This window comes from Dryobates pubescens, chromosome 41 (assembly GCF_014839835.1).
Source record: "Dryobates pubescens isolate bDryPub1 chromosome 41, bDryPub1.pri, whole genome shotgun sequence".
Classification (NCBI taxonomy): domain Eukaryota; kingdom Metazoa; phylum Chordata; class Aves; order Piciformes; family Picidae; genus Dryobates; species Dryobates pubescens.
The window spans coordinates 935227-957375 of record NC_071652.1 but is presented as its reverse complement, the minus strand read 5'-3'; the positions used below and the strand labels follow the sequence as shown (position 1 = coordinate 957375).

Below are 22149 nucleotides of genomic sequence, written 5' to 3'. Positions count from 1 at the left end.
GGGCCGCTAGGGGGCGAGCGCGGAGGGGAAGAGCGCCGGGGCGGAGCCGCGGCGGAGGGGCGGGACTGCGGCGAAGCTCAGCCAATCAGCGGCTCGGCTTCGGTGACGCGTTCCAGGGGCCCCGCCCGCCCCCCTCGGGCAGAGCCAGAGCCGGGGGGGGGCAGAGCTCGGCGCTGGCTGCTCCAGAGCCGGGTGGCAGAGCTCGGCGGTGGCTGCTCCAGAGCCGGGGGGGGGCAGAGCTCGGCGCTGGCTGCTCCAGAGCCGGGGGGGGACAGAGCTCGGCGCTGGCTGCTCCAGAGCCGGGGGGGGGACAGAGCTCGGCGCTGGCTGCTCCGTGCTGGCTGCTAGAGACAGAGCCGGGGGGGGGCAGAGCTCGGCACTGGCTGCTCCAGAGCCGGGGGGGCAGAGCTCGGCGCTGGCTGCTCCAGAGCCGGGGGGGGGCAGAGCTCGGCTCTGTGCTGGCTGCTAGAGCCAGAGCCGGGGGCAGAGCTCGGCGCTGGCTGCTCCGTGCTGGCTGCTAGAGCCAGAGCCGGGGACAGAGCTCGGCGCTGGCTGCTCCGTGCTGGCTGCTAGAGACAGAGCCGGGGGGGGGCAGAGCTCGGCGCTGACTGCTCCGTGCTGGCTGCTAGAGCCAGAGCCGGGGGGCAGAGCTCGGCGCTGGCTGCTCCAGAGCCGGGGGGGCAGAGCTCGGCGCTGGCTGCTCCAGAGCCGGGGGGGCAGAGCTCGGCGCTGACTGCTCCGTGCTGGCTGCTAGAGCCAGAGCCGGGGGGCAGAGCTCGGCGCTGGCTGCTCCGTGCTGGCTGCTAGAGACAGAGCCGGGGGGGGCAGAGCTCGGCGCTGGCTGCTCCGTGCTGGCTGCTAGAGCCAGAGCCGGGGGGCAGAGCTCGGCGCTGGCTGCTCCAGAGCCGGGGGGGGCAGAGCTCGGCGCTGGCTGCTCCAGAGCCCGGGGGGGCAGAGCTCGGCGCTGGCTGCTCCAGAACCGGGGGGGGGGCAGAGCTCGGCGCTGGCTGCTCCAGAACCGGGGGGGGGCAGAGCTCGGCGCTGGCTGCTCCAGAGCCGGGAGGGGGGGCAGAGCTCGGCGCTGGCTGCTCCAGAGCCGGGGGGGGGGGGCAGAGCTCGGCGCTGGCTGCTCCAGAGCCGGGGGGGGGCAGAGCGCCGTGCTGGCTGCTCCAGAGCCAGGGGGGGGCAGAGCTCGGCGCTGGCTGCTCCAGAGCCAGGGGGGGGCAGAGCTCGGCGCTGGCTGCTCCGTGCTGGCTGCTAGAGCCAGAGCCGGGGGGGGGGCAGAGCTCGGCGCTGGCTGCTCCAGAGCCAGGGGGGGGGCAGAGCTCGGCGCTGGCTGCTCCAGAGCCGGGCGGGGGGGCAGAGCTCGGCGCTGGCTGCTCCAGAGCCGGGGGGGGCAGAGCTCGGTGCTGGCTGCTCCAGAGCCGGGGGGGGGGGGGCAGAGCTCGGCGCTGGCTGCTCCAGAGCCGGGTGGCAGAGCTCGGCGCTGGCTGCTCCGCGCTGGCTGCTAGAGCCAGAGCCGGGGGGGCAGAGCTGGATTTGGGTCTGAGCAGAGCAGGCTCCAGGGGCAGAATCCTCTCTCCTGCCCTGCACGCCCCCAGCTCCCTGAGCCTGTTCTCATAGCAGAGCTGCTCCAGCCCTTGGCTCATCCTTGTGGCCTCACTCCAGAAGCTCTGTGTCCTCCTCCTGCTGGGGACAGCAGCCCTAGAGGCAGGATTTGGGTCTGAGCAGAGCAGAGCCAAGGGGCAGAATCCCCTCTCCTGCCCTGCTGGGGACACCAGACCTAGAGGCAGGATTTGGGTCTGAGCAGAGCAGAGCCAAGGGGCAGAATCCCCTCTCCTGCCCTGCTGGGGACACCAGACCTAGAGGCAGGATTTGGGTCTGAGCAGAGCAGAGCCTAGGGGCAGAATCCCCTCTCCTGCCCTGCTGGGGTCACCACACCTAGAGGCAGGATTTGGGTCTGAGCAGAGCAGGCTCCAGGGGCAGAATCCCCTCTCCTGCCCTGCTGGGGACACCAGACCTAGAGGCAGGATTTAGGTCTGAGCAGATCAGGCTCCAGGGGCAGAATCCCCTCTCCTGCCCTGCTGGGGACAGCAGCCCTAGAGGCAGGATTTGGGTCTGAGCAGAGCAGAGCCAAGGGGCAGAATCCCCTCTCCTGCCCTGCTGGGGACAGCAGCCCTAGAGGCAGGATTTGGGTCTGACCAGAGCAGGCTCCAGGGCCAGAATCCCCTCTCCTGCCCTGCTGGGGACACCAGACCTAGAGGCAGGATTTGGGTCTGACCAGAGCAGGCTCCAGGGCCAGAATCCCCTCTCCTGCCCTGCTGGGGTCACCAGACCTAGAGGCAGGATTTGGGTCTGAGCAGAGCAGGCTCCAGGGGCAGAATCCCCTCTCCTGCCCTGCTGGGCTACAGGAGAGCCCTGCTGGCTCCTGGGGTGGGAGGGGTGAGGAGAAGAAGCCTCTCAGCAACCCCTCCCCCTAAAGAGCTCAACCCTGCAGCCCCCCAAAGCAGCTCCCAGCAGCACAACCTCCCTCTTACCTGCAGGGAGCCTGGCTGGGGTTGAAACAATCAGCTGTGATAAACTTCCTCTTTTTTTTCCCCTCCCCCCCCTGTGTGTTTTGGTTTGGTTTTAAATTTACAGCACATGTTTGGGGGGGAGGAGGAGGAGGAGGAGGGAGAGGGAAGGGGAGAGGAAGGCAGAAAACATCTTCTGGGGTTAGCACAGCTCCAAAGGAAGCAGAAGAGTGCTGCAGGCTTGGTTGGTTCCCCCCCTCCCCCTCTTGAGTTTTGCCTTCAATTAACACTGTCATGGCTTTTATTCAAAACACAAAGTTGCACCAAAAAAAAAATTATGAATCCAAGTCATTGAACTCCAAAAAGGGGTTTTAAAGGGGGGGGGGGGGGGGGAGAGGAGAAGGGAGCCCCAAGAAAAAGAGGTCCAAAAAAGGAAACCCCCCCAAAAACCACACTATATACAGACTGCCATACAAAGAGCATTAAAATAGGGCCAAAAAACCTCTACAAAATATAAAAGCCCACCCCTTTTTTTTTGTGTGTGTGTTTGAAGAGAGAGATCTGCTTGCATGAAAAGACCACCCCCACCTCCCCCACCCCCAACCCCCTCCCTCCCCCCCAACCTCGAGCCAAAGGAAAAAAAATAAACCAACACCCCCCCCAAAAAAAAGAGGTTTCCCAAAGGGTCTCTGGAGGGCTCTGGGTTGAGGCAGCTCTAAAAGGAAAGGAAAACACACCCCAAAAGCAAAAGCACTGTGCTGGGAATGGGGGGAGGCTCCTGGCTGAGGGGGCAGGGAGGGGAAGGGGGGAAGGATGATGGCCAAAGGGGGAGGGGGGAAGAGGATGATGGCCAAAGGGGGAAGGGGGAAGAGGATGGTGGCCAAAGGGGGAGGGGGAAGAGGATGATGGCCAAAGGGGGAGGGGAAAGGGGGAAAGGATGATGGCCAAAGGGGAAGGGGAAAGGGGGAAAGGATGATGGCCAAAGGGGCAGGGGAAAGGATGATGGCCAAAGGGGGAGGGGGAAGAGGATGATGGCCAAAGGGGGAGGGGGAAGAGGATGATGGCCAAAGGGGGAGGGGGAAGAGGATGATGGCCAAAGGGGAAGGGGGGCAAGGATGATGGCCAAAGGGGAAGGGGGGCAAGGATGATGGCCAAAGGGGAAGGGGGGCAAGGATGATGGCCAAAGGGGAAGGGGGGCAAGGATGATGGCCAAAGGGGAAGGAACAGGATGATGGCCAAAGGGGAAGGGGGGAAAGGATGATGGCCAAAGGGGGAGGGGGGAAAGGATGATGGCCAAAGGGGGAGGGGAAGGGGGGAAAGGATGATGGCCAAAGGGGGAGGGGGGAAAGGATGATGGCCAAAGGGGGAGGGGGGAAAGGATGATGGCCAAAGGGGGAGGGGGAAGGAACAAGATGATGGCCAAAGGGGGAGGGGGAAGGAACAAGATGATGGCCAAAGGGGGAGGGGGAAGGAACAAGAGGGGGAGGGGGAAGGAACAAGATGATGGCCAAAGGGGGAGGGGGAAGGAACAAGATGATGGCCAAAGGGGGAGGGGGAAGGAACAAGATGATGGCCAAAGGGGGAGGGGGAAGGAACAAGATGATGGCCAAAGGGGGAGGGGGGAAGGATGATGGCCAAAGGGGGAGGGGGGAAGGATGATGGCCAAAGGGGGAGGGGGGAAGGATGATGGCCAAAGGGGGAGGGGGGAAGGATGATGGCCAAAGGGGGAGGGGGGAAGGATGATGGCCAAAGGGGGAGGGGGGAAGGATGATGGCCAAAGGGGGAGGGGGGAAGGATGATGGCCAAAGGGGGAGGGGGGCAAGGATGATGGCCAAAGGGGGAGGGGGGCAAGGATGATGGCCAAAGGGGGAGGGGGGAAAGGATGATGGCCAAAGGGGGAAGGGGGAAAGGATGATGGCCAAAGGGGGAAGGGGGAAAGGATGATGGCCAAAGGGGGAAGGGGAAAGGAAGGGGCAAGATGATGGCCAAAGGGGAAGGGGAAGGAAGAGGCAAGATGATGGCCAAAGGGGGAAGGGCAAGATGATGGCTGAGGGAAGGGGAGGGAGAACATGATGGCCAGGGGGAGGATGATGGCCAAGAGGATGGAAAGGGAAAGGGAAGAAAGGGCCAAAAAACTTCCTCAGGGAGCTGGGGGGGGGGAGGTTGGGTGAGGCTGAGGTTTGTGGATGCAGGAGGTTGGTTGGTTGGTGGAGGTTGGGGAAGTGCTCACTGGAGTTAAGGTCTTGTTACACCTCCTTCGAGTTGGCTTTGTCCACTCAGCTCAGGGTGGCCTCAGCAGCACTCAGTTTGCACCCAGTGGAATTGGGGCTGCTGGGGGCAGGGTGGGAAGGTCCCCAAAGGGAAAAGCCAGTGAAGGAAACCCCCTGACAAAGAGGTACTTCAAAGCACACACTTGGCAAAGAAGAGGATTCATTCACCCAAAGAAAGCCAGAAGTTGAGGGGAGGGAAAATGAACTTCTCCAGCCCAAAGCTGAGCCCAAAGCAGCTGCCTGGGACCACAGAGCCTCCGTGGCAAGGCATCCACCTCCCTAAGGGTCCTGAATCCCTCAGGACCACCACACATCCAGACAAAGAGGAAACTCAGGTGGGTGCTTGCAGTTGGGTGACTTCTCACCACCACTTTTCCCAAGCCTTTAGAGATCATTTGTCAGGAAGGGAAGGACAAGACATGAAGCAGAACAAAACAGAGGCCAAAGTTGGGTTCCAAGCCTCAGCCCCGGGGGCCTTCGATGCCTCACAGCTAGAGGAGAAACTATCACTTAAGGCTCTAGTTGAGGAAGGGGGGGGAAAAAAAAGCCCCAAAGAGAAAAGCAACCCCCCCACATACACATACACACCCCTGGGCTGTGCAGAACTTCCACCCTGCTGCCTCTGGAGAGCTGGAAGTCGCCGTTTAGAGCCTGCCAGGGTGGGGAACACCTACTCCGTGCTCACAGGGAAGCCATCCGTGGGTGGCTGACTCTTCCTCAGGGGCCAGGGTGTCTCCTCCCTCTTTCCCCTCCCCAAACATCCCTTTTCCTCCCTCCCCCCAGTTTAATGGCAGCCTAGGGAGCTAGAGCCAGAAGCCTCTTGGGCAAAGCTGGTTCAGCACCTAGGTGGAAGCAGTGGGAAGCAGTTGGGAGATCCAAGACTCAGGGCTGGGAGCGGCAACCCTGCACCTTCAAAGCTGCTTCCCCCAGACAGCATCCATCTGTTTTCTTTTGAGGGGGGGGGGGGTTGGGGATTGTGACAGCCAAGCTCCCACAGCTTCTCCACACAGCTCCTGCTGCTTGCCACTGCCCTGCAGAGCCCAACCAGTTCCTGCAGCCACCCAGGACGAAGCCCTCCCCGGAGCGACCTCAGCCGGCAACGCGCTGCCCGCCGCCAGGCTCAGAAAGGGTGACCTGCTGAGGAAGCAGCAGCCCAAACTCATCCTCATCCCCATCCCCCCTTTCAGTTTGCTTTAAAGGAACCTCTAAAAGCTGGGGAGGAGGAGCTGGCTGTAGCAGCCCCAGAAGGTGCCTGCAGGAGTCACCCCTTGGGCACCCCAGGCTCGGCAGCCGGCACCACGACCGCCGCAGGGGGGGCCCCGGAGGCGAGAGCCAGGGTGGGTGGAAGGTTTAAACAAAGACTTGGGAGAAGAATGGTTTCAAACCATCAGCTGTCTGGGGGTGGGGTTTAATACCTGCAATGGGTTGGGGGTGTCTTGGAGAGAAGTTGGGATTCCAACCCCTTAGAATAACCCTCAAGGACGTCCCTTGGTATGAGCAAAGTGAGACACCGAGCGGCTGGCAAAGGCAGGAGGGCGAAAGAGAGCTTCCAGAGCTCACTCCAGCTCTGTGGTGGGGCACAGAAAATGGGAGAGGAGGCTCCCAAAAGCTCAGTCCAGGAGTCACCTTGGAGCATGCTGAGATCAAGGGGTGGTCTTGCTGTCAAAACAGAACCCCTGCTGCACTCCAGCTCAGCCAAACCTCCTCCTTTTAAAAGGGAGACTTCCATTCTCCAGAGCTCAGCCTCAGGAGGGGGAAAATGAACTTCCACAGCTCCAATCCCTGCTGCACCCCAGCTCCACTTCCTCCTTTTAAAGGGAGACTTCCACCTGCCCCAGAGCTCAGCCTCAGGAGGGGGAAAATGAACTTCCACAGCTCCAATCCCTGCTGCAATTCCTCCTTTTAAAAGGGAGACTTCCATGATCCAGAGCTTAGCCTCAGGAGGGGGAAAATGAACTTCCACAGCTCCAATCCCTGCTGCACCTCAGCTCCAATTCCTCCTTTTGAAGGGAGACTTCCACCTGCCCCAGAGTTCAGCCTCAAGAGGAGAGAAATGAACTTCCACATCTCCCATCCCTGCTGCACCCCAGCTCCAACTCCTCCTTTTAAAGGGAGACTTCCACCTGCCCCAGAGCTCAGCCTCAGGAGGGGGAAAATGAACTTCCACAGCTCCAATCCCTGCTGCAATTCCTCCTTTTAAAAGGGAGACTTCCACCTGCCACAGAGCTCAGCCTCACAAGGGGGAAAATGAACTTCCACAGCTCCAATCCCTGCTGCACCTCAGCTCCAATTCCTCCTTTTGAAGGGAGACTTCCACCTGCCACAGAGTTCAGCCTCAAGAGGAGAGAAATGAACTTCCACATCTCCCATCCCTGCTGCACCCCAGCTCAAATTCCTCCTTTTAAAAGGGAGACTTCCATGATCCAGAGCTCAGCCTCAGGAGGAGAGAAATTAACTTCCCCAGCTCCAATTCCTCCTTTTAAAGGGAGACTTCCACCTGCCCCAGAGTTCAGCCTCAAGAGGAGAGAAATGAACTTCCCCATCTCCCATCCCTGCTGCAATTCCTCCTTTTAAAAGGGAGACTTCCATGATCCAGAGCTCAGCCTCAGGAGGGGGAAAATCAACTTCCACAGCTCCAATCCCTGCTGCACCCCAGCTCAAATTCCTCCTTTTAAAAGGGAGACTTCCATGATCCAGAGCTCAGCCTCAGGAGGAGAGAAATTAACTTCCCCATCTCCCATCCCTGATGCACCCCAGCTCCAACTCCTCCTTTTGAAGGGAGACTTCCATCTGCCACAGAGTTCAGCCTCAAGAGGAGAGAAATGAACTTCCACAGCTCCAATCCCTGCTGCAATTCCTCCTTTTAAAGGGAGACTTCCATGATCCAGAGTTGAGCCTCAGGAGGGGGAAAATGAACTTCCACACCTCCAATCTCTGCTGCACCCCAGCTGCAATTCCTCCTTTTAAAGGAAGACTTCAATTTGCCACAGAGTTCAGCCTCAAGAGGGGAAAATTGAACTTCCACATCTCCCATCCCTGCTCCTTTTAAAGGGAGACTTCCACCTGCCCCAGAGTTCAGCCTCAGGAAGGGAAAAATGAACTTCCCCATCTCCAATCCCTGCTCCAATTCCTCCTTTTAAAGGGAGACTTCCACCTGCCCCAGAGCTCAGCCTCAGGAGGGGGAAAAGAACTTCCATGTGCCCAAGAGAATCCACAACCTTGAACCCCCCCCCTAGGGTGAGACTGGGGCTTGGACTCTGGGCTGAGGGTGACTGACACAGCAAGCTTGTACAAAATGAAAAGAGCTAGGGGGAAAAGGCAGGGAGGAGGAGGAAGAGGAAGAGGAGGATGGAGGAGGGGGGTGGGAGGTGGGGGAAGGAAAACCTGCCAGTGGCTTCGGTGATCCAAAGGGCTGCGAGTCGGTTTCTACGTAGAGGTTGCCTACCAGGGGGCTATTAGATCTGCTCTGGAATGATAAAAAGGGGGCAAGAATAGTAAAACCACACCTCTCCTATAAAAAGTTAACCAGATTCTCTTCTGGAGGGACATCATCTATGGTACATGGAGACAAACAGAGCTGCAGAATCACTACGGCGGCGGCGGGAGCCGAAGAGCCTGCTCCTAACCGGGGTCCGGGGCGGCTTAGTCGTCCTCCTCCTCCCCTTCGTCTTCAGGGTCTCGTTTCCTCTTCTCCCCTCGAATGCCCTCTGCTAAGGGAAGAGAGAGGAGCACAGAGCTCAGGCACTGGGCAAGCAGGGAAGGCAGCTGAAGGGATTGCTGTCTGGGACCAGAGGCGTGGAGCAGAGACCTCTCGAGAGCAGCCGGCCTGGCTCGGGCCCGGGGCAGGAGCACCCCAGGGCAGGAGCACCCAGTCCAACCCTCCTGGGCCAGGGCAGGAGCACCCAGTCCAACCCTCCTGGGCCAGGGCAGGAGCACCCAGTCCAACCCTCCTGGGCAGGAGCACCCAGTCCAACCCTCCCGGGCCAGGGCAGGAGCACCCCAGGGCAACCAGTCCAGGGCCAGGGCAACCCTTCTGGCTGGGGCAGGAGCACCCAAGGCAGAAGCACCCAGTCCAACCCTCCTGAGCCAGGGCAGGAGCACCCAGTCCAACCCTTCCAGGCCAGGGCAGGAGCACCCAGGGCAGGAGCACCCAGTCCAACCCTCCTGGGCCAGGGCAGGAGCACCCAGGGCAGGAGCACCCAGTCCAACCCTCCCAGGCCAGGGCAGGAGCACCTCAGGGCAACCAGTCCAGGGCCAGGGCAACCCTTCTGGCTGGGGCAGGAGCACCCAAGGCAGAAGCACCCAGTCCAACCCTCCTGGCCAGGAGCACCCAGTCCAACCCTCCCAGGCCAGGGCAGGAGCACCCAGGGCAGAAGCACCCAGTCCAACCCTCCCAGGCCAGGGCAGGAGCACCCAGGGCAGGAGCACCCAGTCCAACCCTCCTGGGCCAGGGCAGAAGCACCCAGGGCAGAAGCACCCAGTCCAACCCTCCTGGGCCAGGGCAGGAGCACCCCAGGAACTCATGCAGGTAGGTTTGGAAGCTCTCCAGGGAGGGAGCCTGCACCACCTCCCTGGGCAGCCTGCTCCAGGTCCTCTGTCAGGCTCACAGTGCAAAGGTTCCCCCTCACACAATCAGCCACCACACAGCTGCCTCCTGCACACAGATGGAATCTCCTGGGTGCCACTCTGTGCCCCTTAGCCCTGTCCCTGGGCACCACTGAGAGGATCCCAGCCCCATCCTCTTGCTCCCCACCACAGCTCCTTCAGCTCCCTGCTGAGCATTGAGGGGATCCCCTCTGGGGCTGCTCAGTAGCCCCCAGGGCTCTCAGCCTGGATGCTGGCAAAGGAACATTGCCCCTGCTGGAGGAGATCTCTCTCATTGCAGAGGTATCTGGAAACTCAACTCCTTCCTCCCTTTGATTTTACTCAAGAGGCAGAGAAAAACCTCTCCCCCACTGGCCAGGACCTGCCCCAGCTCTTGCTTCAAGCCACCCCCTCCAGGAAGAGCCCAAGGAGGGATCTGTGCCACTCCAAGTGGCAAGGTCATGGAGAGAGAAGCAGAAGGGTTTAGTCCCAGCTTCAAACTGGAGAGCTTACCTTCCTCCTCCTCCTCAGCTCCTTCTTCAACATAGTCATCATCATCATCTTCATCCTTCACAAGAAATGGTGGAATCCCTTCACAACTGCCCCAGGAAATCCACACAGTCCCACCCTGCACTCCCCTTGCTCAGGGGACAGCAGCACAAGGAGGTGCAGCCCAACAGGCTCCAGGCCATCAGCTCACCCAGGCCAGGGTTTTACCCTGCCTGGAATCACAGAATCAACCAGGCTGGAAAAGACCTCAGAGGTCATCAAGTCCAACCTAGCAGCCAGCACCTCCTGCCAGCCAAACCCTGGCTCCAAGGGCCACATCCAAGCTTTCCTTGAGCATCTCCAGGGACAGGGACTCCACCACCTCCCTGGGCAGCACATCCCAAGGGCCAATTCCTCTCTCTGGGAAGAACTTGCTCCTCACCTCCAGCCTAAACCTCCCCCTGGCACAGCTTGAGGCTGTGGCCTCTTGTTCTGGTGCTGGGTGCCTGGGAGAAGAGCCCAACCCCCAGCTGGCTACAACCTCCCTTCAGGGAGCTGCAGAGAGCAATGAGGTCTCCCCTGAGCCTCCTCTTCCCCAGGCTCAGCACCCCCAGCTCCCTCAGCCTCTCAGGGCTGTGCCCCAGACCCCTCCCCAGCTCTGTTGCCCTTCCCTGGATCCCTTCCAGCCTCTCAACCTCCTTCCTACCCTGAGGAGCCCAGAGCTGGACACAGGACTCCAGCTGTGGCCTCAGCAGTGCTGAGCACAGGGCAGGATGAGCTCCCTGCTCCTGCTGGCCACACTCTGCCTGAGCCAGGCCAGGATGCCCTTGGCCTTCTCCTCTCCACCCTGCACAACCCCAACTCCCTCAGGCTGTGCTCACAGCAGAGCAGCTCCAGCCCTCTCCTCCTCCTCCTGGCCCTGCTCTGGACACCTTCCAGCACCTCCAGATCCTTCCTGGAACAGAGGCTCCAGAGCTGGCCACAGCTGTGTGGTCTCAGCAGAGTGGAGCAGAGGGGGAGAATCTCCTCCCTCAACCTGCTGGCCACACTTCTCTTGCTGCAGCCCAGGATGTGAAGGCTCTGAGGAGACCTAACTGTGGCCTTCCAGGATCTGCAGGGGGCTCCAGGAAAGCTGGGGAGGGACTTTGGAGGGTGTCAGGGAGGGACAGGACTTTGGGGGGGGGGATAGAGCAAAACTCTAAGTGGGGAGATTCAGATTGGATGTGAGGAAGTTGTCCCTCAGGAGGGTGGTGAGAGCCTGGCCCAGGCTGCCCAGGGAGGTGGTGGAAGCCTCATCCTCATCCCTGGAGGTGTTGGAGGCCAGGCTGGAGGTGGCTGTGAGCAACCTGCTCTGGGCTGAGCTGTCCCCTGCCCATGGCAGGGGATTGGAACTGGCTGAGCCTTGAGCTCCCTTCCAGCCCTGACCATTCTCTGACTCTGGGTGGGCTAAGAGGGAAGCAGCTCCTGGGGCTCAGCCAGGACCATCCTCACAGCCACCCCTCGTGCTCAGGCCAGCACTTCACACCCCCAGCAACAGCTCCAAGAGGCCTCCCTGTGCCCACACACACCAGGCCTGCCCCTCTTGAGCAGCTGCAGGCAGCTCCTCTCCACCTCTTGGCTCTGGGAGGGCTTTACCTGGATCTCTTCTTTCATCAGGTATGAAAGGCCAACTTCCTCCTCCTCTTCGCCTTCCCCCAAGTCTGAACCTCCATCATCTTCATCATCTTCCTCCTCATACTCCCCTGGAGGGCCAGCTTCATCCTCCTCCTCCTCATCATCATCTTCATCCCCTTCTGAAACAGAAGGCACACTTCTAAGCTGCAAGGGAAGCCTCATTAACTGCTCTTCACTCAAGTCACCAGCTCCAACCAGCTGTAACTCTTCTCCAGGCAGTGCTGGGGACCCAGGCTGGGGGTAACCAAGTGCAGCTCTCTCTCTCTCTCCCTCTGTACCCCAAAGAAAGGCTCCACTTGGTTTGGCATCACCAGCTTCAGGCAGAACTCCCTGCCCAAAGCAGCCCTGGAGCTGCAAAGGAGCTGCACACTCCCTCAGTGGAAAGGGGGGAAGGAGGCTTCAGAGAATCAAAGCCTCAGGTCCTGAGAGGCCAAAAGCAGCTGAACAGATCCCATGGATCTCATTTAATCACTCCAGTGAGGCACCAGCAGTGTCTGGAGGCCAGGTCAGCAGATAAGGAGGTGACTTTTAACACTTCAGAGTCACTTTCAAGTTAGTAACCATTCACCTGGTCTCCCACCAGCAGCTTTGGCTTCCCTCTTCCAGCTGCCAACTCCTTGGCTTCCACCAAGCTCTCTTTTGACTCCCAAGCTCCAAACTTTGCTGCATCCAAGAGCCCCTCACCAACCACCAGCTGTGGCAAGGCCAAGAGGCCCCTGAGGAACCTCCACCACCAACAGGCAGAGCAGAAACCTCTCAGCTGTGTGCACAACAGCTCCCTGGATTGGCTCCACCAGGGCTTGGAGGGGCTTTGGATCAGCTCAGCCTGTGGAGCTCCATCTGCTGTGTCCAGCCCTGGGACCCCCAACACAAGAGGGACATGGACCTGATGGAGAAGGGTCCAGAGGAGGGCCACAAAGGTGCTCAGGGGGCTGAAGAAGCCCTCCCACCAAGACAGGTTGAAAGAATTTGGGTTGTTGGGACAGCTCCAGCTAGAGCCCAGGGCCACATCCAGCCTGACCTTCAGTGTCTCCAGGGATGAGGCCTTGACCCCAGCCCTGGGCAGCCTGCTCCAGTGTCTCCCTACCCTCACTGTGCAGAGCTTCCTCCTGATGCCCAACCTGCCTCTGCCCTGCTCCAGTTTCAAACCATTGCCTCCCATCCTGGCCCCACAGCCCCTCCTGAGCAGTCCCTCCCCAGCCTGCCTGCAGGTCCCCTGCAGACACTGAGATGCAGCTCTAAGGTCTCCCTGGAGCCTTCTCCTCTCCAGGTGGAACAACCCCAACTCTCTCAGCCTGTCCCCCCAGGGGAGGTGCTGCAGCCCTCTGAGCACCTTGGTGGCCTCCTCTGGTCCCTCTCCAGCAGGTCCTTGTCCCTCTTGTGCTGCCCTCAGGGATGAAGCCTCCACCACATCCTTGGGCAGCCTGCTCCAGTGTCTCCCCAAGTGCAGCTTGGGGGTGGAGAGGAACTTGCTGAAGGCACTGCCAGTCCCAAGCTGCATTGGGCTGGAAGGGACCCTCCAGGCTCACCCTGTCCCAACCCTCCCCTCTGCAGGCAGCAGGGACAGCTCCAGCTAGAGCCCAGGGCCACATCCAGCCTGACCTTCAATGTCTCCAGGGATGAGGCCTTGACCCCAGCCCTGGGCAGCCTGCTCCAGTGTCTCCCTACCCTCACTGTGCAGAGCTTCCTCCTGATGCCCAACCTGCCTCTGCCCTGCTCCACTTTCAAACCATTGCCTCTCACCCTGTCCCCACAGCCCCTCTCTGTAGGTTTCCAGGTGCTGAAATGCAGCTCTAAGCTTTGGTTTGCAGCCTAAACCTCCCCCTGGCACAGCTTGAGGCTGTGTCCTCTTGTTCTGGTGCTGCTTGCCTGGGAGAAGAGCCCAACCCCCAGCTGGCTTACAACCTCCCTTAAGGTAGTTGTAGAGAGCAATGAGGTCTCCCTTGAGCCTCCTCTTCTGCAGGCTCAGCAACCCCAGCTCCCTCAGCCTCTCCTCCCAGGGCTGTGCTCCAGACCCCTCCCCAGCTTTGTGTTGCCCTTCCAGCAGCCCAACCTCTCTTCCTAACCTGAGGAGCCCAGAGCTGGCCACAGGACTCCAGCTGCGACCTCAGCAGCCTGTGGCTGTCAGTGCCTTCAAGCAAGTTTCCCCTCCAACCCCTCAGGCTGCCCTTCCATGCTGGGTGGCAACCTCCAAGCTGTGGCCTTGGCTACCTTCATCATCATCCTCCTCCGAGTCCGGAGCTTCGTTGTCCTCCTGATCGAAGCCGTCCAGGTAGGTGATCTGCTGCAGCAGCTCGAAGATGCTGTCCCTGTAGTCCTCCAGGTTTGTGATCTCACAGTTGAACAGGTCAAGGCTCTTCAGGTTCTTGAGATTTTGCTGCAAAGGCAACCCCAGGAAAGAAAAGCAGAGGGCAGGTTGGTGCTCGCCTGCCCCCGCGGCGCTCCAGCGGCTACCGCCCCGGCACAGCCCCCAGAGCAGGCCTGGCTGCGGCCTGCAGCTGCAGGGGGGGAGGCAGCACAGCCCCCAGCCTCCTCCCTCCCCATTCTCCCCTCCCTCAGCTGCCCCCCACCCCCCCTCCTCCCTTCAGCCCCCCCCCCAACTCGCCCCCCTGCAGCCTCCCCTCCTCTCGCCCCCCTCCAGCCCCCCGCACCCCTTGCAGCCCCCCCGCCCCCCACTCGCCCCCCTGCAGCCTCCACCCCCCCACTCGCTCCCCCTGCAGCCCCCTCCCCACTTGCCCCCCTGCAGGCCACCCCCCCATCCCCCTGCAGCCTCCCCCACCCCCCTTCTCATCCCCCTGCAGCCTCCCCCACCCCCCTTCTCATCTCCCTGCAGCACCCCCACTCTCCCCCTTCTCATCCCCCTGCAGCCCCCCCCACTCTCCCCCCTTGCAGCCCCCCCCACTCTCCCCCCTTGCAGCCCCCCCCACTCTTCCCCCTTGCAGCCCCCCCCACTCACCCCCTGCAGCCTCCCCCACCCCCTCTCATCCCCCTGCAGCCCCCCCACTCTCCCCCTGCAGCCCCCCCCGCCCCCCACTCGCCCCCCCGCAGCCCCCTCCCACTTGCTCCCCCACTCACCCCCTGCAGCCTCCCCCACCCCCTTCTCATCCCCCTGCAGCCCCCCCCCACTCTCCCCCTTCAGCCCCCCCACTCTTCCCCCTGCAGCCCCCCCCACTCTACCCCCCTGCAGCCCCCCCCGCCCCCCACTCGCCCCCCCTGCAGCCCCCTCCCACTTGCCCCCCCACTCACCCCCCCTGCAGCCTCCCCCACCCCCCTCCTCTCATCCCCCTGAAGCCTCTCCCACTCTCCCCCTTCAGCTCCCCACAGCATCTCCCCACTCACCCCCCCTGCAGCCCCCTCCCACTTGCCCCCCCACTCACCCCCCTGCAGCCTCCCCCACCCCCTTCTCATCCCCCTGCAGCCCCCCCCACTCTCCCCCTTCAGCCCCCCCAATCTACCCCCTTGCAGCCCCCCCTGCCCCCCACTCGCCCCCCTGCAGCCTCCCCCACCCCCCTCCTCTCATCCCCCTGAAGCCTCTCCCACTCTCCCCCTTCAGCCCCCCACAGCATCTCCCCACTCGCCCCCCTGCAGCCTCCCCCACCCCCCTCTCATCCCCCTGCAGCCTCCCACTCTCCCCCTTCAGCCCCCCCCCATAGCCCCCCCCCCTTCAGCCCCCCCCACTCGCCCCCCTGCAGCCTCCCCCCCCCCAGCACTCTCTCCCCACCCCCCACTGTCCTCCCAACCTCTCAACCCCAATTTGCTCTTTCAGCTCAACAGGAAAGACATCACCCCCTCCCCTCCCCCTCCCACCCCTCCTCACCCCTACCCCTCCCCCTCCTCACCCCTCCCCCTCCCCTTCCTCACCCCTCCCCCTCCCCTTCCTCACCCCCCCCCCCCCCCCCCCCCCCCCCAAATCCCACCTGCTCTTTCCCCTCTGCCTGCTCACACACCAGGCCCTCCCCACTCTGCCTGGCACCATCCTGCTGCTGCTGCTGCCACAAACCCCCCCAAGCTCCAGCTCAGGCCTCCCAAAGGCCCTCCCCTCCCACTCACAAGAGCTTCCACAGTGCCAAGATCTTTGATTTTGTTGCCACTCAGGTTCAGGTATGTGAGATTTGGACACCTCTCTGCCAGGACCTCCAGGCCTCCTGAGATGATGTTGTCACTCAGCTCCAGCTGCCAGGAGAGACAACACATCAGCTGGGGGAGGGGAGCAGTTGGGGCTTCCCCCCCTACCCCACCAGGAGCTGCAGTTCTCCACCAGCAGGGTGCTGAGGCACTGGGACAGGCTCCAAGGCAAGGTGGGATGAGGGTTCCCCTGGGGAGAACCTGCTGGAGCTGTCCCTGCTGCCTGCAGAGGGGAGGGTTGGGACAGGGTGAGCCTGGAGGGTCCCTTCCAGCCCAATGCAGCCTGGGACTGGCAGTGCCTTCAGCAAGTTCCTCTCCACCCCCAAGCTGCACTTGGGGAGACACTGGAGCAGGCTGCCCAAGGATGTGGTGGAGGCTTCATCCCTGAGGGCAGCACAAGAGGGACAAGGACCTGCTGGAGAGGGGCCAGAGGAGGCCACCAAGGTGCTCAGAGGGCTGCAGCACCTCCCCTGGGGGGACAGGCTGAGAGAGTTGGGGTTGTTCCCCCTGGAGAGGAGAAGGCTCCAGGGAGACCTTAGAGCTGCATCTCAGTGTCTGCAGGGGACCTGCAGGCAGGCTGGGGAGGGACTGCTCAGGAGGGGCTGTGGGGACAGGATGGGAGGCAATGGTTTGAAACTGGAGCAGGGCAGAGGCAGGTTGGGCATCAGGAGGAAGCTCTGCACAGTGAGGGTAGGGAGACACTGGAGCAGGCTGCCCAGGGCTGGGGTCAAGGCCTCATCCCTGGAGACACTGAAGGTCAGGCTGGATGTGGCCCTGGGCTCTAGCTGGAGCTGTCCCTGCTGCCTGCAGGGGGAGGGTTGGGACAGGGTGACCCTGGAGGGTCCTTTCCAGCCCAATGCAGCCTGGGACTGGCAGTGCCTTCAGCAAGTTCCTCTCCACCCCCAAGCTGCACTTCCATCTGGGTTGCAACCAACAAGTTGTGGCCACATCACCTTCATCATCATCATCCTCTGAGGCCAGAGCTTTGTTGTCTTCCTGAGCATAGAATCAACCAGGCTGGAAAAGACCTCAGGGATCATCAAGTCCAACCTGGGACCTAACACCCAACACCTCCTGCCAGCCAAACCATGGCTCCAAGGGCCACATCCAAGCTGCCTTTGAACACCTCCAGGGATGGGGACTCCACCACCTGGAAAGGGACCTCCAGGGTGGGGGTTGGAACTGGCTGAGCCTTGAGGTCCCTTTCCAGGGGGGAGGTTGGAACTGGCTGAGCCCTTGAGGTCCCTTTCCAGGGGGGAGGCTGGCACTGGCTGAGCCTTGAGGTCCCTTTCCAGGGGGGGAGGCTGGCACTGGCTGAGCCCTTGAGGTCCCTTTCCAGGGGGGAGGTTGGCACTGGCTGAGCCCTTGAGGTCCCTTTCCAGGGGAGAGGCTGGCACTGGCTGATCCCTTGAGGTCCCTTTCCAGGGGGGAGGCTGGCACTGGCTGAGCCCTTGAGGTCCCTTTCCAGGGGAGAGGCTGGCACTGGCTGAGCCCTTGAGGTCCCTTTCCAGGGGGGAGGTTGGAACTGGCTGAGCCTTGAGGTCCCTTCCACCCCTAACAATTAACAGTCTCAAGCTGCACCAGGGGGAAGTTTAGGCTGGAGGTGAGGAGAAAGCTCTTCCCAGAGAGAGCTGTTGGCCACTGGGCTGTGCTGCCCAGGGAGGTGGTGAAGTCACCACCCCTGGAGAAGCATTCAGGAGGGGACTGGACCTGGCACTTGGTCTTGGGTGACAGGTTGGACTGGACGCTCCCCGAGGTCCTTTCCAACCTTATTCTACGACTCTTAATTCCCTCTCTGAGGTCTTTTGCAACCTTGTTGATTGATTCTGTCATTGTCATCCCCTGCTTGCTGAAAGCAACCCCCTCCCTGGTGCAGCCCCAGCAAGCAGCACACCCCCCCCAAGCTCCGAGGGGAAGAGCACCGGGAGCAGGCCTGGCCGCTCCGAGCGCCTCCCCCAGCCCCCAGCACCTACCTTCCGGAGCTTGCTCAAGGTGGGCAGCTTGGCCAGGGATGTCAGCTCCACGTTGGCCATGCTGAGAAACTCCAGCTCCTTGAAGGAGTCATTGAGCCCTTCGATCTCCCCGTTGCTGGACCGACAGTTATCGAGCACCAACTCCGTCACCTTCCAACGGGACAGCAGCTTCAGTCAGCGCCGGCACAGAACCACCCCCCCAGGCTTGGAAGTGGGGAGGGGGTTTGAAACCTTTGCCTCCCTTTTTTGGGAGGGGGGGTTGAGTTAAATTGAGCTTAAAGTCTGGTCTCAGCACCACCAAAGCCCAGCAAGGAGGTTTTCCTCGGCGCTGGAAGGGGCTGCCCGAGGAGGCGGCGGCGGAGTCGCCGTCCCCCCGGAGGGGTTCGAGAGACATGGAGCTGTGGGAGGTGGTTTGAGGGCCACGGTGGGGTTGGGATGGTTGGGCTTGACCACCTCAGAGGCCTTTTACCAACTGAAGCAAAAAAGAGTTCCCTGCTTCTGGGAAAGCCAAGCAGGGGACAGCTTCCCTTCCCCCTGAGCTGGGACCGCCAAAACTCACTGCTAAGCCACCTGGATCCCGCAGCCCAGGCTGGCAGCTGCCCCTTGAACTGCTTCCTAACCCCTCTCGTGGTGCAGGCTTCAAACCTCCCTCTCCCTCCCAACCCTCAGCCTCCTGCCCCCACATTAACCCAGCAGGGCAATTAAGCCCAATTAAACAACTTCCCCCCCCCGCCCCTGCTGATCGATACAGGTCGTGGACTTGGGAGGAGGGGGAACGAGGAGCAACCAATTAGTTCTGCATCGGTTTATCTACACCGGAGCGAGCTGCTCTTTAGGAGGACGTCTAACAAGGTGACTTTCCCTTTCCCCTGTTAAATAACAACATTTTAGGGTCACTGCAGAACCCTCCGAGCCAGCTGCGAGGCAAAAAAACCAACCAAACCCAACCCCAAAACTCGCTCCGATTCGGTTTTTCCCACCTAAAAACATCCCTCCAAGCAAAGCTCTCAAGCAAGCCGCCGGGGGCGAGGAGGGGTCCTTCAGCGGACCTGCTACGGAGCAGCTTCTCAGCCGCTGCAAAACTCCTCTCGAACCGCGAGCTTGACTTATTTTTGGGGTTAAATCCACCCTTTTCGCGGCTTTCTCCGCAAATCCCCAGCGAGCGAGGTCGATATCGCCTGGCTGACCCGCCTGGACTTTACTCCTGGGGCGAGCGAAAAAGCCAAGAGCTGCCTTTTATTCCACCCCGCGCTCCTCCTGACCTCGATGCAAAACCATCTCCCGGAGCCGGGAGCGGGGGAGGTAGGATCCGTAGGGTGCCCCCGGGGTGCCGCGGCGGCCCCCCCGAGGCTCCGGCGCCCGTCGGCTGCCCCCGGGGTGCCGCGGCGGCTCCCCGAGGCTCCGGCGCCCGTCGGCTGCCCCCGGGGTGCCGCGGCGGCTCCCCCGAGGCTCCGGCGCCCGTCGGCTGCCCCCGGGGTGCCGCGGCGGCCCCCCCCCGAGGCTCCGGCGCCCGTCGGCGGCCCCCGGGGTGCCGCGGCGGCCCCCCCGAGGCTCCGGCGCCCGTCGGCGGCCCCCGGGGTGCCGCGGCGCGGGCAACACGTGTGCTCGCCGCGCACATGAGCGGCTCACAGTTTCATCCTTTTGCTTCTTTCCCCCCCACAAAACCCGGGAAGTTGGAAAAGGGAGGACCGTGCGAAGGGGCAGAGTGGGTTGCGGGGGACCCCCCTGGCTTCTTCCGACGCCGCTCCCCGCAGAGAAATCTTCCCCGCCACCCACCCAGCTCTTCCCCCCCCGCCGCGGCCGCTCCAGGGAGGGACCCCCCGCCCCGGTTCTCTCCACGCCGTCACTTCCCGGAGGGACACACCCCACTCCCCTCCCTCCCTCCCGCCACCCCCCTCCTTCCCCCTTTCCCCGGTTCTCCCCACGCCGCCGCTCTCCTCGGAGGGTTCCCCCCGCGGTCCTCCCCACGCCGCCGCTCCCCAGCGCGCTCCCGGCGGGGCGGCGGCAGGAAGGAGCGGGACGGAGCCGGCGGCGCCACGCAGCGCACGGAGGAGGAGGAGGAGGAGGAGGGAAGAGGGTGGTGGTGGTGGGGGCCCAGAAAATAACATGAATTAACCCAAAATAATCCCAACTAAGAGCGAGGGAAGGGCCTCGGGACGGACCCGGCGCCGCCGCGACCTGTTTGCCACCCGCCGCGCTCGCAACTCGGGAGCCCGGAGGGGGATTAACGGCGGCTGCAAGTTGCGGGCCCGCCCGCGGCCCCTCCGCCAACTTCCGAAGGGAAGAGAGGAGAGACCCTCCCCCCGCCCCCCGCGGCGGCAGGGGCGAAGTTGGCGGCGAGGCGCAGAGGGGACACGAAGGGCCGGCCGGAGCGGGGGGTCCTGCCGCCGCCAGCCGCCCCGGGGCCGGCGCCCGGAAGCGCCGCCCGCGCCCCGCGGGGCTCCTGCGCCACGGCTGACCCAGATTCAGCAGCAAGCGGCCGGGCCGGGGCCGCGCGGCCTGGAGACGGCGGCGCCGGCGGCCGGCCGGCTGCGGGGGTCGGAAGCGAGAGAGCTCTCCCCGCCGCCCCATCCCGCCCGGCCGCCCCTCACCTTCTCGGGGGCCCGGTTCCTCAACTCCAGGTTGATGCGCTTCTTCATCTCCATCGCCCCCCCCATCTCGCTGCTCCGCACTGGCGAGGGAGGGCGGCCGAACACGACGGGGGAGAAACCGCAGGGTCGTCGCCGCCGCCGCCGCCGCCGCCGCTGCTGCTGCTGTAACGGCGGCGGGAGGGAGGCGGGAGTAGGGAGAACGCCGCAGGCAGCCGCCGCCGCCGCCCCGCTCCGCACGCAACTCCGACCCCGTCAATGGCCGCCCGCACACTGAGCCTCCATGACATGGCGCATGGCGCCCCCTCCCGCCGCCACGCCCCCGGCCCGGGGCGGGCCTTCCTCCGGGCGCCTAACGCGCTCATTGGTCAGGCCGTGCCGACGAGGAGCGAAGCGCGATTGGCTGGCAGAGCTGTCTGTCTCGGCGGCGCGGCCTTTTGAAGCTGGCCGGGCGGGGGGGGGGGGGGGGGGGGGGGGGGCGAGGAAAAGGGGCTGCGGGGATGGGGGTGGGGGATGGGGATGGGGGATGGGGATGGAGGACAGAGATGGGGATGGGGATGGGGGATGGGGGATGGAGGATGGGAATGGGGATGGGGATGGGGATGGGGATGGGGGATGGGGATGGAGGACAGAGATGGGGATGGGGATGGGGGATGGGGGATGGAGGATGGGAATGGGGATGGGGATGGGGATGGAGGACGGGGATGGGGATGGGGATGGGGATGGAGGACAGAGATGGGGATGGGGATGGGGATGGGGGATGGAGGATGGGGATGGGGATGAGGATGGGGATGGAGATGGAGGACGGGGATGGGGATGGGGATGGAGGACGGGGATGGAGGATGGGGATGGAGATGGAGGACGGGGATGGGGATGGAGGACGGGGTTGGGGATGGGGATGGGGATGGGGATGGAGGATGGGGATGGGGATGGGGATGGAGGATGGGGATGGGGATGGAGGACGGGGATGGGGATGGGGATGGAGATGGAGGACGGGGATGGGGATGGGGATGGAGGACGGAGATGGGGATGGGGATGGGGGATGGGGATGGGGGATGGAGGATGGGGATGGGGATGAGGATGGGGATGGAGATGGAGGATGGAGATGGGGATGGGGATGGGGATGGGGGATGGGGATGGAGGATGGAGAATGGGACTGGCACTGGCACTGGCGTGAGATGCCCTGGGGTGGGGGGCTCCGGGGGGGCTGGAGAGTTAGGGAGAGGAACGTCCTGAGGTTTAAGCAGGGCAAAGAAAGGGTCCTGCCCCTGCGCAGGGCAGGAGGTGACCTGCTGGGAAGCAGCTCTGCAGAGAAGGACCTGGGAGTGCTGGGGGGCAGCAAGGTACCCAGGGGGGCAATAAGGTGCCCAGGAGCCAGCAAGGAGCCCCCATGAGCCAAGCAGCCCCCCCCCTCCCCCCAAGGCTCTGCTGGGGGCAGGCAGCAGAGTGTGGGCAGCAGGGCAAAGGAGGATCTGCTGCCCCTCTGCTCTGCCCTGCTGAGGACACCTCTGGAGTGCTGGGGCCAGGGCTGGACTCCCCCTAGCTGGAGAGGGGCTGGAGAGAGTTCAGGGCGGGGGGCTGGGAAGCTGCTGAAGAGCCTGGAGCAGCTCTGAGAGGAGCAAAGGCTGAGGGGCTGGAGGAGAGCAGCCCCAGAGGGCATCTGCTGAATGCTGAGCTGCATGGGCTGGGGGGGGGGGGCAAGGGGATGGGGCTGGGATCTTCTCAGGGGTGCCCAGGGGCAGGCTCTGGGGGCACCTCTAGGTGGATCTTTTTAGCTTCTTTCTTTCTGAAAGCAGAGGAAAACTTTCCTGCTGGCTAAAGAACATTTCCCTCTTTTAAAGGAAGAGGCAATTCAGCTGCTGAATGGTTCTTCAGCTGCTGACTTCCTTAGCTGCTCACTCCAGGCAGCAGCTCTTTGCCAGGCTGGAAGTGT

At 62.7% G+C, this 22149-nt stretch overlaps 1 protein-coding gene across 2 annotated transcripts; it reads right to left on the bottom strand.

Moving 5' to 3' along the window:
• Positions 1-8171: 8171 nt before the first annotated feature.
• Positions 8172-20352, bottom strand: ANP32E (acidic nuclear phosphoprotein 32 family member E). 2 transcript variants are annotated; one of them, XM_054177556.1, is made up of 7 exons: positions 20220-20352; positions 17629-17778; positions 15581-15703; positions 13742-13907; positions 11492-11649; positions 9881-9935; positions 8172-8490 (listed from the first exon to the last, which is right to left on the bottom strand). In XM_054177556.1, the coding sequence occupies exons 1-7, from the start codon at positions 20283-20285 to the stop codon at positions 8426-8428; spliced, it is 783 nt and encodes a 260-aa protein (XP_054033531.1). In that variant the 5' UTR covers positions 20286-20352; the 3' UTR covers positions 8172-8425. The 2 variants fall into 2 exon arrangements, with proteins under 2 accessions (XP_054033531.1, XP_054033530.1); XM_054177555.1 differs by having other exon boundaries at positions 8174-8493.
• Between the last annotated feature and the right edge of the window lie 1797 nt (positions 20353-22149).

Coding starts and splice junctions, on each gene's coding strand:
- ANP32E (XM_054177555.1), bottom strand. CDS start 20,285: ATGGGGGGGGCGATGGAGATGAAGAAGCGCATCAACCTGGAGTTGAGG. Junction 15,704..17,628: donor CCTTGAGCAAGCTCCGGAAG/GTAGGTGCTGGG, acceptor CTCTCCTGGCAG/CTGGAGCTGAGTGACAACAT. Junction 9,936..11,491: donor TGATGAAAGAAGAGATCCAG/GTAAAGCCCTCC, acceptor TTTCTTGTGAAG/GATGAAGATGATGATGATGA.